Consider the following 20,034-nt stretch of genomic DNA (forward strand, 5'->3'; position numbering starts at 1 on the left):
TAACAGAATTCACAACAGAGTTAGATACTTAGAGAAATGGCATGCTAGAATTGCTCAGGTTACTGCTTTCTCTTCAGGGTAAACATGGATAATTTATAGCACATTTAAAAGAAAATAATGCTCAGTTTTCATCCCACCCATGGTCCACGCCTTTCTCATTACTAATGATGTTCCCTGATCCACAAGCATACAAATATCTAAACAGAATTTAAATAACTAGCTGCAAGCAGCAATCTTTGTAACTAAAGCAATGGTGCCTCTCAGAAATGGGGCTAAACCTGTGGCCCTGATCTGAACTCTCCTGAACTTCTGTGTTGAGGTTTGAAATCAGAACCTGATACGAAATTTGCAAATGCCTCGTCTGTTTTTTTAAAATGAGCATCACAAAAGCCCTCGATCTGCAAATTCCCAAGACTTCAGGATGTTTGAAAACCAGATAGAGTTCCAAAATTTGTAGCTTACGCCCATCTTTCCCCTCTTTCCCTCAGTGTAACTTACTTTGGTGGATTTAAGCTTCTTCTCGTACTGAAGTCTTTCATTATCCATCTCTCCCACTCTTAACCGTAATTCATTGATTTCCTGCATCAAACCCTGAGTGAAAGGAAAGAAAAAAAAAAAAGAGAAATTCAACAAACAAAACAAACCAGATAAACAACCATACATCAGTGAGAAAGTAAAGACAAAGCAATACCAAAAACAAAACAAAACAACCCACACACATTGTGCATACAGACACTTCAAAGTTCAAAATTAGGTCAGGACAAATATTCAAGCAACTCAGAGCTTGGTGGACCATCCATGGACTCCAATTCCAAGTTCCTACATTCAATACAGGAATGAAGGAGGGAAGCAGGGGAGGAAAAGGTAGCTTTCAGTGGCGGGTGTGCTCCCTATGTACACAGCGTCCCATCCCCCCCCACCGCCGCCCCTTCAAAGCACCTTTATATTTCCAGAGCAGCATAAAGAGACCTTCATGCAACTGAGAATCAGACCCATGGATTTCCAGGTTTCCTCCTCAAAGCACCAAATTAATGCATGCAGGCAACAATCAGATGATTTATCAACTTTTAAGTAAAATAGCAGCCTGATCCTCCACCATCCTGCACCTTGTGTAGTCATTTATACCTGTGACTAGAAGGTGCATGGAAAATGCTACTGGCTTGATTTGGTAGCATTTGACACCCATTTTGCACAGGTGTGAATGACAAGGAAATGGAGACTCTGTCCCAGTAACTCTTCAATATTCCTATTAAATTAGGTCTTGTTTCTGGTCCTCTCTACAAAATACAAATGGTAAAATAGTAGTCACCCAGAATAAAACCCCTCCAGTTATACAAAATCAAATGCTGGCTTCATAAAGGGTCTATATAAGCAAGTTACATTTAACTGAGGCTATACAACCAGATGAAATAGACCTGTTATTGGAGAGCATTGAGAAAAGATAACACAATGTGAACCCAAATTATGCTCACCTTATTTGTGCATGTAGTCCCAGCAGATGACATCCTATTATCAATTTTTGTGACCTATATTGTCACTGAAACGAATGGGATATTATTCACAGCGGTCCATATTTTTGGTCACGTTAAGTTAGACGGCATTGCAACATACGCCACGAGGGGGTGAATGCAACTGCCACCAAAAGGCTGAAATCCACATGCCTCGTAAGTAACAAAAGCTGCCGTGAACGCTGTCAAGTGTGTGCTTTGTGAACTCCACTGACTCCCCTTTTGCTTCAGAGCCAGGCTCACAATCCTAACCCTAATGGATTGGGATCGGACTTCTGCAAAGACTGCCATGCCCTTCCTGAGCTTTCCGAAGCAGCTACACTTCACCCGAAGTGATGCAGCTAGGGACAAGCAGGTTTCAACATTCTTGGGGGAGCGGCGGGGGAAGAGGTAGAACATTCGGAGCAGCGGAATACCAGCTGTAGAACTCTTTTAATAAAGAGGTGAGACTAAACCCAAGTTTGACAGTGTTTCAATCAAGATTCAAGAAAGTATGCTGATGATTAAGGCTACAATTTGGTCACGGAGGTCGCAGAAACCGAAGGCAGCAGGGGGACCCTCTGGCTGAGCCCCCCACAGCTCCCCTCCACCTTGGGCTGCCGGGAACCCAGCCACAGGCAGAGGGGAATCCTGGATCTCCAAGCCCTCACAGGTGGTGGGGGGCCCCAGAGCTCCCGCCCCCACATCTGCCCAGTGGCTCCCCATTTTGTCATGGATATTTTCACGGCCAGGTCATGGGCTTCCATGAATTTTTATTTTATTGCCCAAGATCTGTCCGTGACTTTAACTAAAAATATCTATGACAAGATCTTAGCTTTACCGATGATTATTAACATCCCCACTTTACAGAGGCAGAGACAGATTAAGTGATTTGCCCAAGGTCAACTAGGAAGCCCGTCACAGAGCCAGGAATTGAACCCAAGTGTCCAGTCCTTCACCACCAGACTATCCTCTCAGATAAACTTCCAAACTGAGCTGTGAAACCTTTTGAGGACTCACGCGTGGTAAGTACAATGAATTGGGCATCCTTTGTATCTGTATTTGCAGAGCACAGGGGAAGGAACTGCACTAGATTACATAAACATCCTCAGGTAGCTAAACCAAGCAGAAATGAGCAGCATGTGTCTTTGGACTCCTCAGCCTCTTTAGCACAGAACATTCACCACTGGGCAGAATGTCTCTCCCATGAAAGTAAACAAGGCATGGCCTGCTGGAAAATAACAAAAGGTATATTGAACTTGCTGTTTGGCAGGGGAAAACATTTCCCTGAGTGCTAAGGTCTGAAAGAAGCCTCTGGCTAGCTTTTTATTCATCATGTCTAATTTTGTTAGTTAATCCTGATCTCCAGACCAGTATTATATTTTGGCTAAAAGTGCATTCTTAAAATGCACTGTAGCAACTGTAATGCTGTTTCACCTGAAAAACACTCAAGAAAAATACATTAGCTTTTTTATGAGTCCTGGAAAACAGGCACAAGAAGATAGAAAAATGACTAAAACCTCCTAGTTTAACAACTTTCAAGCCCCAGACAACAGCATGGTGCTCTGTTTTACCAGTTTCTATATAAGGTGCTGCAGTCTACTTTCATCCACGCCAGTCAATGACAGGCACCCTTCTTAGGATATTTATGGGTAGCTGGAATGACTTGCCTTCCAACCCCTGTTCCAGATGTTCTCCACCTACTTGCCTTTTAGCTAGTTCACTGGTTATACTATGCTAACTACTCAGTGAATCTGAAGACCACGTAGCAATATTTTTATTTCTTAATGAAGATCAGACAAGAAGCAGGAGGCAGATAAAAGTTGAATAAACTCCCCAACCCCACCCTACCCTTTTTCTGTAAGATTTATTATCCTGAACCATGATTGCAACTTAATTTAAGCTATTTCTGTTGGTCAATCGGTACTTCTGGCAGTAAGGGTTAAATGGGGACCCTAACTGTGTCATTCACTAGGTTCTGGGAGCTCTAGCCTTTAACCTTGCTTCATTTGTAAGATGGTAGAATAAACCATCCTCCTGCCAAATGGGAATCAGGTTTATTATCCAGGACTGATGAGTCTTACAGAAGCACCCATGCTCTTTGGGAAGCTTAGTGGCACATCTAGCCCAGTATCAGGCAGCAGGTCATTGTTGGGAATGGTGTATTACCGTGATTTCTGAGGGACTGGGTTGCTCCCCTGAACTGAGATGCAGTAACAGGAACCAGAAGCAGCACGTCACAGGCAGACCAGGCATCTGGTCTGGCAGCACGTCACAGGCAGACCATCCTATCGACTTTCACCACTTCTTGCCCTCTAGTTTTAATTAGCATTTGGGGCATAGTTTAATACAGCTGTGGCCCTCCCAGCCACTTTGAACCAGTTGATGCCTGTGTCTTTGGAGTATGCACTCTGCGAAACAGATTTGGTGTAACGCAGGGGAATATCTCCTTACAGAGACACAAATTAATGCCCTTGACAACAATACTGGGTCAATTAAGAAAGCTCAGACCATTTAAAATTGCAAATATCAACAGTGAACCACAAACAGAACTGAAGAAGCTGCAATTCTGAACTGGTGGGAAGAGGAGGGGAAGGAACTATGTTTTTGTGGTTAAACAAGGAACGGAAAAAATTTGCCACATAAAACAGCTCTTCTCCATCTACTTCAAAAATTTACAGTTGACTTGAAGGTCAGGGTATATAGCTACACCCCTTCCAAGTTAAGCTACCGGAACTAGAAAGTTAATTAAAAGAGAGATCATTAAGAGTCTGTTAATGATCCCTATGTTAGCGTACAACTTTATAACTCGGCTCCACCTAGCACTTCCTTACCCGTCATCAACTTAGGGATGAAGTGGGACCTGATAGAGCATGTCAGTCTTCTTATAAACATACACAATTAAATACACTGAACTGTACCTTGCTCATGAAAAATGTTGAAGTTTTTAATCAAATCCCTGCGTCTCTGGCCTTAGATTTGTGTATTACTTTTATCGAAATAGATTTGGATTTTTTTTTTGTTGCTATATGTTTGACTTCAAAACAACTGGCAAATAATCTAGTGTATGTCTGTAACTGATAAAGTTATTACTTATAACTTTATCACGAACTGTTTAACATTGAAAATACCAGAAAAAGAAAATCAAATCCTTATTCAAAATCCCTTTAAAAATTTCTTCCTTCCGGTTAATTTAATGGAAGAAAAAAAAAAAAAAAGAGAACTAAGAGAACTGTTAAGATGTGCACACAACCTCTAAGGGTAATATTATTGCTGTAAGCCAAGCATTTTCTCAGCCCATCCCCTATTGATAGTTACTGTCTTTTTGTGTCATGTCTAATATTAGATTGTAAACTCTTCAGGGCAGGAACCATGCCTTGTTATTTATTCTAATCAACTTCTTCCTACACATTTGGGTGCTGTCTAATTCATAATCATCATCATTAAAAATATTATACAACTATTGCAAAGCGACAAAACGAATTAAAGAACATCTATGACCACATTTCTGTTTTTGAAATATCACCCATGTGTTTTGCAGAAGAAAATTTAACAATTCATTTCCTGCCAAAGTATGTTATATATGAGATTATACTATAAATTACATTCCTTTGTCAGTTTTCCAAGGCAGAGAAGTAGGTTTATATAAAACCTTTGCATCAGCACACATGGGCCAGACTACATCCCTGCACAGATGGGCCAAGGAGAAAGAGGGGGAATAAGCAGCCTCCGCCGCCCTGTTATGCATCTACACAGTGGGAAGCCACAATCCTGCTCTTTGCACTCCGTAGCTCTGCTCCCCCTCTTCTGTAACACACAGTGAACTGCAGTTAGCCTGGCCTCCTTTAGTAGGAAGGAACGTTGGTCATGTGGTTAGGCACTGGACGAGTGCTCAGATGATATAGATTCAATCTGCAGCTCCGCCACTAAATTCCTGTCTGACCTTGGGCAAGACTTGGATTTTCAATAGTACCTAACTTCCTCAGGCTCCTTTGAAAATCCCAGTCCATCTTTTCGTGCTTCAGTTCCCTCATCAACTGCTTGTGTTGTCCTTTTTTCCACCCTTTGTCTATGTTATTGATTTAGATTATAAACTTTTCAGTGCATGGATGCCTCGATGCTGATGGAGGCCTGTAAGTGCTACTCTAAAACAAATCAGTGTAACAGTCCACGGTCAGATTACTTCTGGGAACTGGTGCTAGTGCTTGCCACATCTGCACCAAATTCCCCTGGGTCTTCAGATATGGTGATGGAAAACCACAATATCGTCATTAGTCCCCGATCAAACGCCCAGTGAGATCAACAAGAGTTCGATTAACTTCAGTGGGCTCTGGATCAAGCCTAGAGTGAAAAGTGAAACACCAATATGAGACGGTTTTCTGGAGAACCTGCTCAACGTGTATTTAACCTCTCCTCTGAAAACACACACACAAAAGGGTTAAAATGATAGCTTGGGCTAGGTGTACATACATGTCCAAAAGACAGAAGTCACAAAGTGCAGCTCTTATGCTCCAATCTTTGGCTCCCCCCAAAACCTATGCAGTTCATACTCCACAGCTTTTCCTTCTACGGAGGACTTTCCATGACAGGCTCAGATGTTGGGGATCAGGGTTGTTCGGCATGTAGCCTCTTGTCTTCCCACAGCACCCCCATTCCGTTTCCTGCTCATATTAATCATGCTCCTAGCATGAGTAATGGGAATGGGTAGCTGCTGGGGCACATTCAGGACATTTTTAGGCTGTGGGGCTCATTTCCCCCTACTGGCATTGGGGGATGCGACCTTCAACCATAGGAGACATTGCACCACTCAGAGATCAGGAGTGCTGGAACAATTTGTAGAGTGGGGGTGCTGAGAGCCATTCAACCAAAATATAAATCTTGTATATAATGGAAACCACTTCAAGCTAGGGGGTGTAGCAGCACCCCTCGTTCCAGCACCTATGTCATAGAATCACCCCACACAGGAGTGTGGTGTTTGAACCTTGAAGGGAGGATAGTTTTAACTTCAAGTTGTGGCTCTGTAGAGGGTCATGTCTGGCTGACTGAACATCCCTCCCTAAATAAAATTTCCTCCCATTTGGAAGGCTTCAAGTACTGCGAGGTATGTTTACCTAGTTATCCATACCACCACATTTGGACCAAAATGTTCAGCTTTGGCCATCTTCAAGAAAGATACAGTCAAGCTGGATAGAGCACAGCACAAAAAGATGATACAGACAGAAATAGATGGAGAGGTTTTACCAGAGAACAGATTGACACAATTGGGATTATTTAATATAGAAAAAAATAGATCAGTACTGATTGAGTTACTGAAATTAATTACATCATAAACCTTGAAAAGCTACTGTATTTGAGAATACTGGACAGAGCCACTCTAGGAGACAAAGATTTAATTGATGAAGGAAATTATGCAAAAAGAATAAAAGGAAGTATTCATTTAAAGAAAAGCAGTGAATAGGGTAAACTAACTTCCAGTTGAAAGGGAAGCACTAGTAGTAGATTTAAGCAAAAATGGGATGGCTGTGTAGGAGTAAATTATTTAACTCAATCAGTAATAAAGTCTGTTCTGTACTTTGGAGTAATCAACTATCTTCTTTGGAGGGCTCAGGACATTTTTGCTGATTGTGCTTTCTTCTGGATATGAAGTTTCTCTGTTTGGTTTTGTGCCTGTGAATGGCACAAGGGTGGGATTTTCAAAGCACTCAGCATTGGCCTCATTGAAATCAACTGACTACTGACTTCAGTGGGGATAGAGTTAGGTCAACAATGAGCGCTTTTTAAAATTCTACTCCCCAAAACTATAAAACACAGATATGTAGAGTGGTCACCAACTCTTTACTGCCATGAAGGGCTAGCTAGCTCATAGAACTAATAAGTTCTGTAATAAAGCAAGCAGCTCTATGTTACCTTTTTCTTAAAAAAAGCAAGACACATTTTAGTAATAATTTATTAGTTCTGGCATGGATGTCCTGCAAATAAAACTACATTATTCTTAATCATCATCATTAATAATTGCATTTAAATGCAATTTAAGTTGAATGTTATTTTATTACAGCATCTTCTTTTTATTCCCATAAAAGACCACGATTAGGTATATTCGGAGGCATTTAAGAGAAATATTGGTATTAATAGCTGCCATGCAAGTAAGCCTTTTGCACAGAGTCTACAGCTGCAATGCATGGTGTGGAAAAGTCACCTCTTGATCCCCATACTGTAACCTCTTTTCCTGGAACAGTGCTAGTTCCACCTCCACTTTCTCCATCTGTTGTCTGAGTATTGCTATAACATTATGGAGTGACTGCAGTGCAGAGGGAAATGAAAGAAGGGGATGACAGGAAAGACTGGAAAAAATTGTAATCAGAAGACCCCCCCCCAAAAAAAAAAAAAAGAAAAAGAGTAAAGCAAAAGCACTGAAGGGTCAACCACTTCTGTTACCTGTTTCGGAAAACTTATTTAAGAAACCAAGCGATGCTTCCAAGCAGAGTCAGAGCAGAATTCAGTTTCAGCAATACGCATTTACTGTGATCATTTGGGTCAAATGTTGCCTCCCAAAAAAAAAGCGCTCGCCATTCGTACCGATGTGTTTACTGCTCAGCGAGGTCTTTAGTTTGTAAGGATCAGATCACATTGCATCTTTTATGGTTTTTTTGTCTTAGGAAAGAATTTCACATTTTACTGCGTGTCACGGGGCTGAGTAAAGAACATTACAAGTTGGGGGAGTTCTAAGAACCAGTCGATTATAATGGGACTGACCCATCACAGCACTACCAATACTAAGAAGAATTCAATCTGCCTGTGCCAGATGGAGATTTTATTTCTGCAGCACTGGGATGTATGGCACTTGTCTGAACTGGTTAAGTTCACTGCTTTTAGGCAATAGCAATCGTTCATATAAAACTGGGATCAGGCTGCAAGGAAAAGGCAACAGAACTCTAAGCAAGCTCTGCTCATAGCTCCACAGTAGCTAGATGTCTTTGCTAAAATGATGAACGTTGATATTTACATTATCATCATCAGCCTTCAGAATGAGTGCACTATTGAAGTTAATGGGGCTTGTCATTCCTCCCAGAATTACATTACTGTTTCTTTCTTTCTTTCCACAGATTCATTCACGTTTGGAATCCTACCTTTGCAACGTTAAGGGTAAGAAACTTAAAGTTTCTTTTTATAAAATCAGAGCTTAAAATGGCCTGCAATAACTTGCACAGCCACCGGAAGATTGTTGGCATGGTATAGCTCACCACTGTGTGGTGGCTCAATTCACCCTCGCTGTTACCACATGGAACTGGGCTGGCCAGTTTGAGCCTTGTAGCAGAAAGCCACGGTAAGAGAGTCAGTTTAAAAATTAAAACAAAAAAAGTGCAGGTACTGTGCATAACAAGCCGCATGCTAAATGGCTTAACTCTGGTGAACCTCAACAGAGAGCTCCATCTTCCAAAAAGAAATTAAAACACACATTTGTTGGGCTCATTATGGGCGTGATTGTGTTAGCCTAAAGGGAAGTGCTACTGGGAGCTCTGGGTGGCATTGTGTGTTCAAAAAATGGTACAGATTTTGCAGTGAAGACAAGGCCAACAGCTCTCCGGAACACAGAGGCAACATACTCATTTTTAAGTTGCCACTTCTTAGCCCATGTGCAGCCAGAGGAAGGTGAGTCATGGGTTGCAATTCTGCCTGCCCTTGATTCAAGCCGTTCATTGTGGGAAGGGCTCTATATATTCATCTCCTCGCCTCCCATCCCTGTGCACCCATGTAAAAGTCTGGCAGAATTCAGACCTAAGTGAATATCTGCTGGCATTTTAGATATCTGACACTCATTTCAGACTCTGGGTGAAAAGCTGGCTTCTCTGAAGTCAATGGCAAAACTCCCATTGACTTCAATAGGGACAGGATTTTACACTCTGACTTGTCAAATGAGTGATATTTAAAAGAACTGTCAGATGCTGTCTGGCTCTCACTGAACATCAGTGAGAAGTCTTTCATTACAAGAGCATGCTTGAGTGTGACCTCCTAGTTTGGAGCACAGCAAGGCAAGGTACCTGTTCATTCCCACCATGAGCCCGTCCATCTCAAATCCCATTTCTTTCTGACTCAGAATGACTTGAATTTGGAAAGTTATTTTTGTTAAACTGAGAGAAAGTTTCACGTAACTTGAAACCACATGAAGCTCTGAGGATCAGTTCATCTGTTTTACTCACCTCTGTGTCTCCGTATCTGTCTTCGTAGTCTAATCGGTCCTTCTCTACAGCGGTTAGCTTTAGCTTCAAATTGGAAATTTCTGTCATAAGGTTCAATTTCTGAGTTTCAAGAGATGTTCTACTCAGAAGTTCCTGATTCAAGATGAAGAGGAACAGAGTTATTCTTCTGAGGAGGAAAAATTACATGCTTAGCACCACATTAAGATCAGCCCCAAGAAATAGAGAGCAGGAAACTGGCCTTCCTGCATCTAGAGGACTCTTGGATAGAAAGGCAGGACTCCTCCTCCAATCTATCAAGCCAAAGAATACCAGCCACCGTTAACCTGGTTAACTGAATGCCTATCTTGACTGTTGACTGCTGCCTGTCTCAATCAGGACTCAACTTCTAACTCTAGCTTAACGAGGGATTTTCCCCTGGAATGCCCAATTCCACCCCGTTAGGAAAAGGACATGAATAATGGACATCCCCAGGTCCTGGGCAAGTCAGTTTGCTCTAGGCCTGACAACTCAGCAGCCACTGAGAGAGATAATCCTTGAACAATTGGTGGCTGCGGGTTGGATGCAGTTAACTTGGATGCATCGAGGATCATGGGTAGTGGGGTGATCGCTGTCAGACCCAGGAACAGCTGCCCCAACAAACCTGCTGGTTGTCACAGTTGCCAAGGGCAGCAAGTAGAGTTACAATAAATTAGAGTTAAGAAATAACACCCATCCTACCTAGGGCCTCAATCCAACTCCCTTAGAAGTCAGTGCAGGGACTCCAATGAGAGTAGGAATAGATCCTTACTCTGCAGGATAGGGCTGACATGACTCAGAATGAGAACGATTTTAACAAATAAAATAGAACTGTAAACAAGAAAGTTATCACTTCTTCATGTGACACCATAAATTCCCAAATTTTGTACTAAATACACCAGTCTGACAGAAGCAGACAAAACAGTATTCAGTGCTACCGCACAAATCTACTAAGCACAGACAGTGAGAGAAATGAAATTGCTCTGGCTTCCTCGCAATACCTGCTGCAGCATCTCTTCTGTGGCATTCAGCTTCTCCCTGTGCTCCTCTAGGCAGAACTCTAAATCTCGAATCTTTTCTCCTTGTGCTTCCACCTGGTCAGTAAGTACACTTACCTGTAGAGTACAGAAATATGAAAATCCATAACTACCTTGAATTTATATAGCACCTATCACCCTGCAGGACAAGGAATAAATAATAAGAGGCAACCTCTGCAATTACAGCACATAGGAGGCGTTCTGCAATAGTTATGCTATATGTGCTGAGGAGGAACATAAGACTTGCCATAGTGAATCAGACCATGGTCCAGTATCCTGTCTCTGACAATGGCCCATACCAGAGCTTCACAGGGCGTGTAAAGAACAGGGCAATAATGGAGTGGATCCACCCTTGTCTTCCACTCCTGGTAGCCAGAGGTTTAGGCTCATCCCAAGCCTGGGGTTGCATCCCTGTCCATCTTCACTAACAGACATTCATGGACCTATCCTCCATGAACTTACCTTTTTTGAACCCAGTTATACCTTTGGCCATCACAAAATCCTATGGCAATGAGTTCCACAGGTTGTGTGTTGCATGAAAAGTACTTCCTCTTGTTTGTATTAAACCTGCTACCTATTAATTTCATCAGGTGACCCTTGTTTTTTGTATTGTGTGAGAGGGTAAATAACACTTCTTTATTCATTTTTCCTCACACCATTCATGATCTTATAGACCTCTATCATATCTCCCCTTAATCATCTCTTTTCTAAGATGAACAGCCCTAATCTTTTTAGTCTCTCCTCATATGGAAGCCATTCCAGATCCTTGATCATCATTTTTGCCCTTCCTGAACCTCTTCCAGTTCCATTATATCCTTTTTGAGATGGGGCGACCAGAACTGCACGCAGTATTCAAGATATGAGTGCACCATGGGATTTATAGAGTGGCATATGAAATTTTCTGTCTTGTTTCATCAGCAAACTTTGCCACTTCACTGTTTACCCCCTTTTCCAGATCATTAATGAATACGTTGAATAGTGTAATACAGGTCCCAGTACAGATCCTTGGGGACTCCGCTGCTTACCTCTCTCCATTGTGAAAACTGACCATTTAGTCCTACCCATTGTTTCCATAGCTACTGAGGACTTGTTTACACTTGAAATGCTACTCCGGCACAGCTGCAGCACTGCAGATCCACCAGTGTAGCATTTCAGTGTAGACACTGCCTATGCTGATGGGAGGCATAGGTAATGAACTTCCCCGTCAGAGGTGTAGCTAGGTCAACGGATAGGTGAACACTGGGGATTATGTCAGTTTAACTACTTTGCTCAGGGGTGTGGATTTTTCACTACTAATTTTTTTAGTGTAAACGAGACCTTCGTTTCCTTTTGGTGAGGAGGAGAAAAAAGAAATCCACTGGCCTGCTGAAATTTCAGTGGGATTTTTGGTAGGCGGATAGTAATTGTCCAAAGCTGCAATTCAGTCAGGATCACAGGGCTTCATACCTCCTTTTAAGAACTCATAGTATTTTTCAGAAATGTCCACAATTGGTTGGGGTCTCATTAGAGTCTTGTCTGGGAATCTGCAGGTCTACCAGCACTATGCCTTTGAGGACCATGCTACTTCATTATTTTACTATCAAATCAGATTCAAAGGTATCTTCACACCAATGTCATTTTGTAGGACTACCTAGCCCATCCAGCTATTGAGCAGCCCTGATCCTACTTAGCTATTATTAGTTACTTTACAATGCCCAGGATACTAGCTCCATCATATTACAGGTAAGGTGACCTGATGCCTGCTCTTACAATTGTCAGACCCGATGCAATGAAAAAGGTTAACAAAAACAAAAGGAAGAAGTTAAAACAAGAAGGACCAGGAGAACATCAGTCAGATTATGAATTTACTCCACCTAGCCTTTCCTGAATAAAGAATTAAAAAATAATAGCAAATAAAAATACATAGATCTCTTAGTTGTATAATTTCTTTAAGGTGTCAAAGAAAACGTTCGTCTGAAGGAGGGATAGAATCAGAGAAGGTAGAGGCCTCGTGAACAAGCTCATCGAGCAAGATTAAATAAACTCTCAGTCCAAATGTTGCACTCAAAGCTTCTCATTCAGTCATTTAAAGCACAATCCATACACAGAAGAGGAAAAAACCTAACTTTGGAAATTACTTACTTGCAGAACAAGAGATTCCTTGTCATTTTCCAGACGCCCTAACCTTTCTTGATATACATCTCCATTACCAGATATATGTCCATTAGTCTGAAAAAGAAATTTAAAAAGTGTGGTTTATATGCTATCATATTGTTAGCATTTTTCATCAATAAAACTCCAAAATAACTGAGCCCTAGAAACTCCAGCTACATGCAATACCTCAAGAAAGAGGTTTAAATATAAAAATGGGCTAGATCCTCACCTGGTGTAACCTGTGGTCAATGGAGCCATGCTGATTTACACCAACTGAGGATCTGGCCCCAAATTCTCTGCTGCTGTAACTCCACCAAGTGCAAGTTACAGTAGCAGAGATTTTGGCCCACTAAGCATTACTTTCGGCATGTAGACTTTGATTAATAGACGAGGAAGCAATAAAGGGAAATAAAAAGACCGTGCTCTACAAAACCCCACTAAAAGCACTGCTTCTGTTAGCTTTTTAAGAGAATGTATTCATTTAAAATTAGCATCTCTTCAATTTATTTAAAATAGCATCTGTCACTTTTCTCAAGCAAACTATCATCATCACCCGTGATCCCTTGAGTCAAGGACGAGCTCTACCACAGATTTACATATGGGTCTTGAGTGACTCAGTAAATTATCATATGAAAAGTAAATAAGCATTTCCTTAAAGCTAAAGCACGTAGCAATCAGCAAAAAACATTGGCTCTAATTCTGCAGCAATAGACAGAACCTAAATTTATTCAGCTTTAAGGTTCAAATTCATTATGCAGCCTGTAAAGAGACCAGATTTTAGATACCAATCCAAATATTTATTATGGATAAAAATTACACTGTATAGTGTTGTTAATTTGCAGTTTAAAAACAGATTTTATTCCTAACATTTTTGCGGCCTAAAAGGGTTACAATATAAAGAAAAGACACAGGGCTACATGTTCAGCACAAGGAGCATGTGGGGACTTAAAGACGAGAAGGAAGAAATTGGTCCTCTGTGACTCAATTGCCCAAAGTCACTTATTGCACATTCAGCATTTTAGAAATATCTGCATGATACAGTAGCATTCTGAGACATCCTGGCAAAGAGATGAGTACCTCAAGAAGCTCACCAAGCGAAAAAACAACACAACCACAAAATATCCCATCTGAGGTGAAACAAAATGAATTATTTCAAATGTTATTACTTACGAGCAACATGCTGCATGATAGTACATACAGAGTAATTTAAAAAAACCCCACACAATATAGGGCATCCCTTCACAACCTCAGATATATTTTACTGTGTAAGCAAAACTTTGTATTGTGAATACATTTCTTTAAGAAGTTGCCTCAGTTTGAAGAAAAAATTATGTTGATGCTACCCAGGAACCCAGAAACTGAAAACACAGCAGGAAAATGAATCAACGGAAAGACCTTTTTTCATAATGATTCCACCAGAAAAACGTAAACTATCTTGGAGAACAATCTGATTTAATTCACACAGATCTTTCACGCTCATTATTTCAAAGCATTTTATAATATCAGCAATGATTAAGTTATTTTTAAAATAGTCTTCCTATCCTCATATAAATCACTTGGGAAAGCATGGGATCCTGATATAAGGCAATGAAGACAATGGAAAGACTCCCATTGACTTCAACAATCTTTGGATCAGGTCTTGTTTCTTTCCTTCTTTTTGTCTTCTTAATACATACTAAAAGAAATTCCCCAAGCTGGGTCTAATGACTACCTGCATGAGTCAGCAGAACAGCCCTGCAACTCCATGCATGCTCCAAGAATCAGACATCCTGTTGTACTCTCGCAAACTGCAGTACAACATTCAAAATATAATGGAGGACCGCTCAGTTTAAAATTATAGAAATATTAAGCAGTTAAAGGTTAAGTCCTCAAGAAATTGGGGTAAATCCTGCCATTTGCTACATTGGAGTGTTGTGGCAGAGGGTGTGTTGCTTCTAGGCACCTTGGTGTACCAGGGAGATACTGCATGGTAAGAAGAATGTATCACTTTCCCAGGAAGGCAAGAATTTTTGTCATATACTCAAGCAATCAATACCTGGCACCAGGGTCAACATTCTCAGAGGAGCAGGAAGCGTGCCCCAGAGTACACTGCAGCTGTCCATCATGTGTACTCCTGTGCTCGAAGGATTCCTGATGCAGAATAACCTGCCAGTATCTCTGCTCATCCTGGCTCTGCTGGATTCTAAGCACCAGGGCAAGGCTTAGCCATTGTCTGTGTTTACATAAAATTGTTCTGGCGTTCACTGGAATTTAGCTGAAGTAATCGGGATTTACCTCACAGACAATTGAGAAAGACAGGTTAAACAAGTCCAAGAGTTTCCCAAGTAAACTCTTCTTGGATGCTAAAGGGAAGGGCTTTCTTTTAAATTACATGGTGTGTGAATAATGTGAAAAACAAATGTTCATAGCCTTTGCTGCTATTTTGTAAATCAGTGTTACATAACTGGTATCTGTTTAGTTTTCTGAAATCAAAATGGTGAAAATATTTGATCAACATCTTCCATTGCAGGTTCTATCTATCTCACGTGCTTATGCAGCCCCATTACCACTGTTAGCCTCACAACACCCATATGAAGTGGGGAAATATCATTCCCATGTTATAGATGAAGAACTCAAGCACAGTGAGGTTACGACTTGCTCAATGTCACACAGTAGCAGGGAATTGAACCTAAGTCTCCCAAGTGCTAGGCTAGCACCCTAACCACTGGCTCATTCTGCTTCTTTTCTGTGCAAAATCAATACAGACTGACCCCAACGGAAATCTACACACAGAGCCATATCTTTTTTATGGTGCTTATTCTAAAGCACGAGAGTCTTCCAAATATGGGTGAAAACTGATGAGGTGTGATAGCATTGTTGGTCAGTATAGCATTTTGCTAGGACACTTCATTTCCAAGCTCGAGAAGAAAGTTTCCTCTCTGTCCCAGATGGCCCAGGCTTGGTGTGTGCTCAACAGTAAATTTTCTCCACATCATTATTTTAAAAAGGCTTCAGACCATACCTGGAGCTGACAACTTTAAAAAAAAAAAAAAAAAAACCATTTAAAAATGTTGCCATAAACCCCCCCCCCACAGTAAATAGATGGGAATCCCATTCAGGGCAGAGTAAGCCTGTATTCTCTCTTCCCCAACAAGCAGATTTTCTTTTATTGTACTGGCAATGACAGGTTTTAACAAAACTGCCAAATCAACCAAACCCAGAAACCTTTTGTAAATCCTGTGTAAAAACAGAGAGTTGACTGAGGGCAGGTCGAAACTTAAACACTGCATCAGCATGGCCGCACCAGTGCGTAGCTTTAGTGCTTTAATGAAGATGCTCTAAGCCTCCGTGAGAGGCCATAGCTACGTCGAAGGGAGATGCGCTCTCCGGCTGACACAGCACTGCCTAGACAGGGGTGGGGGTGGATGAGGTCGGTATAATGACGTCACTTGGGGGAGGGGGGGATGAAAAGATCACACCCCTGAGCAACGTAGTTATACTGATATAGGTCTGTAGTGTAGACTAGAGTGGATTAAACCAAGGTCTCATGCTCAACTCAGTGACGCTTCTCTATCATTCGATAGCACATCCGACCAATTCCTCACTTTCAGAGAATGTTCTAGGCAGAACCTTAATGATTTTCATGAAAACTGGAAAAACCGAAAGCGGGAAATGGGGGACACCCAGAGTCCCGTGAATCCAGCTTCAACTATCTTTCCAGTTGCCTATATCTCAAAGAATGGGTTGACGGCCGCCATTAACAACTTCCAGAATAACAATATCCTCCCCTCAGTTCCACCCACCCTTCCAGAGTTTAAAATGATGACACCCTAAATGACGTGTCTCCCAGGCAGAAAGGAAAGGCAGAAGAAGGGTGGAGGGAAAGGGATGGAATCAGGATGTATGCAGAGCCTCTGGCAGATTGGGGAGGGGGAGGAGAATGGGAGACCTGGTATGAAGAGGAAGGGCAAATGGGGGGCCCCAAAGAGGATGGGGGGAGAAAGGGAGTAGTAGGGAGTCCCTGAATTAGAGGGGGATGGGAGAGTGGTGTACATGGAGCTACTCATGAGAGGCAGGGAATGCTGGAATGCAAAGACCCACTGATGTGTGCAGTGTGCTTGGCCTACAGAAGGAACAAAGCACACACTAGTAATAACTTCACCCATTGCTGAAAAGCAGCCTCCTCTGCGTAGGTCATGACAGCTATTTAACAGTGCACAGCAACAGTACACAATAGTACAGGAAAGCAAGCTCAGAATACTTGTTTTCATAGAAACTTGTGAGACATTTAGGTCAGTATTTACAATTTACCAAAAAGCGTTTGCATTTGCCAGAAGTCAGGATTTACCATTTGGGCATTTCTGGACTACTTCATGTAGTCCAAAGCACATGAAGAATGAAAATACAAACTTTTCTTCCTTTCAAAGAAAGCTTTCCTCTACCAGTAACTTAGGGTTTACTATGCGGATTCTGGAGGTTTTGTGTTAAAAAAAGATGTTTTGGTGGGAGGAGAGAATGCAGACTTACTCATATTGGCTTTAATGATATAAATAAGTGAGCAGTCCCAATGAAATAATTGAGACGACTCACAAGCTTAAAATGCTTTGCAGGATCAGGTCCAGACTACTTAGAATCTTGCAGGATCAAGACATTACTAGTTACTAAAATCACAGACTCAGCACAGACTGCAGCAACCCACAGCAACAATTGCAAAAATACATTTTAAATGAGTATGCATAGATTTCTTTTTATACACACTTCTGGAGGGGACAGTCATGTGATAAAAGATATCCTGTACCTTTTGCTGTTTAATCTGCCCTCTACCAACTAAAACTTATTTTAACACGCCAAAGCACTGAGCAATTTCGAACAGGTGCCATTTTAAAGCATTCTTTTCCCTCAAATATAGAATTTCCCTCAAAAATTAGCCTCACTTATGGCCTATGAAGGGTGATATTTTTGTTGTCCATCTCTGAACCCCTCTATTCCTGCCCCTCTTTTTTGTTTTTGTTTTTGTTTTAAAAGATAAAATAACCAGAACTGAACACAGCATTCCAGCTAAATATTTGCTTTATATTGTGTTATATTCCATAATAACATATTTATTCCTTTCTTTATACGGGTACATCCTAACATTTAGTTTTCTGTTTTCAACACTGTTGCACATTGAACAGAGATTTTTCACTGGGCTGTCCAGTGACATACTCATGTCTCTTTCCTGAGTGTTTGCATTAACTTAGAATCCATTAATACGTATATAGCTCAAATTATTCCTTCCAACACATATTACCGAGCATTTGTCAACTCTAAACATCTGCACCATGATGCCCATTCATCTAGCTTTGTTGGGTCCCTCGAGTTCCTCAGATCTTCTCTAATCCTGACTAACCCAAATCATTTTGTGCCACCAGTAGATTTTGCCACCAAACCATTAACCCCCTATTCCTATCTCACAGGATGGTGTGCTGTGTCAGAAAAGGTATTACTGACATTCATTTGGGATGACCCACAAAAATCATGAATAGCTTCACCATTCATGAGTAAATCTCAGACTCAAACTGAGGAAACCTTTATACCACATCACACAATCATATACACAGTATCTTCCTCCCATTGACTCTAATAGGCTTTGGATCAAGCCCTATATATCTAGCTATAGCTTCCGCTACCTTAATCAGTTTAACTAGTATGCACAGAAGTCCACCTCTTCTCTCTCAAGCCTGCATCTCCTTTGAACTCTTCTTCCTTATAACCCTTGTGATTTTCACCACAGCTATAAATTAGCCAGCTATAATCATTGTGATCGACTATTAAACAGCATACTTTTAAAAGTTTACTGGACATGCCTGTGAAATTTCATCATAAAGAAGAAAAATACACTAAACTAATTTTACTTTTAAAAGGTTTAGCAGAAATGCAAGTGAAACACCCCCACCCACCCCCGCCCCCAAAAATGAACTTAGAAGAAAGTCTGAAAACAAGTAAACAGAACCTTACAATTCACCTGAAACATTTCTAAAAATAAATAAAGCAGCTGCTGAGATCGGAAGGGGACACTATTTCAGGATGGTTAATTCCTTCAGTCACAATTCAGTATCTGCTACAACACAAAAATGCAACCCTTACTGTAATAGTGTTATGTGCAATAGTGCTATAGTTTGTTACCCAAACAAATAGCACGACTCAGAAGAAAAACAGGATGTTCTTACCCTTTTTAGTGAAGCACAGTGCTTGTGAATGTTCCAGTTACACTCCATTTCGGTCACATTTATCTTTGTGTATTTTACAGATGTGACCGAACATTGTGTCTAGTTGAGAGACCAAAAGCTGCAGCAGTAGTGATGCAGAGAGCTATCGTACCACAATACGCACAAGGGTGTGCCATCAAGATTTCCTGAAGCAGATATTTTTGTGGGAAAGCTAGCAATGACCAGGTTTCCTCATCTACCTGGAGATCGTATAGAATGTGGAGCTAGGGTGGGAAGGGAGGCTGAAGGGCGCCTGCTCCCTCATCCATGGAAAGCAGTTTCTCACTAGATTTAAGACATCAAAGCCCCACCCCCCCAAAGAGCCTAATTTGTTCAAATTTGAGGCACCAAAGCCCCTTCCCTTCGCACTACACAATTTCAGAAAACTAGGTGCTTTCCCACAAAGATCAGTTTCCCCTTTGAGATACCCAAGGGCCTCATCAGTTTTCCTCCATTAGTCATTTCCCCCTTCCCCATCTCACTGGCTCATCTGGCAGAGAGTAATAAAGCCTCCCTTAACCTCTTTTGTTGCAGTACAAGCACTTCCCGTCTCAACTCCACAGCTTCTACCAAAATCAGGACGAGCCTCCTTTTAAATGGAAATAATTCAGTTAAAAATAGAGGTTCTGATTCTGTTTCCTGCTTACAAGCATCAAAATATAAATATGGTTAAAAACACCAGGTTTGACACTCAGATTTTACCGATGGACTATTATTTTAATAGGTGGAAGAGTTGGTGGAACGCACGAGTGCGGAGGCCAAGCAAAAATGAAAAATAATTGAAAAAATAGTTGAACGGTCTCAAGACTCAAACATGATTTATTTAAAGTTTTAGGAGAAGATGATTTAGGAGTCTGGTTATGTTGTATCCTCACAACAATACCAAATACCTCAGTGTTTTAAGTTTTGAACTGCCACCCGCTCAGTATTCAGAATA

At 41.2% G+C, this 20,034-nt stretch overlaps 1 protein-coding gene across 5 annotated transcripts in view; it reads right to left on the reverse strand.

Moving 5' to 3' along the window:
* The window catches only part of PPFIBP1 (PPFIA binding protein 1), a 172,252-nt gene that overhangs the window by 44,155 nt on the left and 108,063 nt on the right, over positions 1–20,034 (reverse strand). For all 5 annotated transcript variants that reach the window (XM_084646084.1, XM_084646083.1, XM_084646082.1 and 2 more), the window contains exons 4-7: positions 12,859–12,945; positions 10,702–10,815; positions 9,686–9,817; positions 499–591 (exon numbers count right to left, since the gene is read on the reverse strand). In XM_084646084.1, the coding sequence (XP_084502210.1) occupies positions 499–591; positions 9,686–9,817; positions 10,702–10,815; positions 12,859–12,945 (426 nt within the window). The remainder of the gene's footprint in view (positions 1–498; positions 592–9,685; positions 9,818–10,701; positions 10,816–12,858; positions 12,946–20,034) is intronic.

The sequence above is a fragment of the Lepidochelys olivacea genome (genome assembly GCF_965140295.1).
Source record: "Lepidochelys olivacea isolate rLepOli2 genome assembly, chromosome: 1".
In the NCBI taxonomy this organism is placed as follows: domain Eukaryota; kingdom Metazoa; phylum Chordata; order Testudines; family Cheloniidae; genus Lepidochelys; species Lepidochelys olivacea.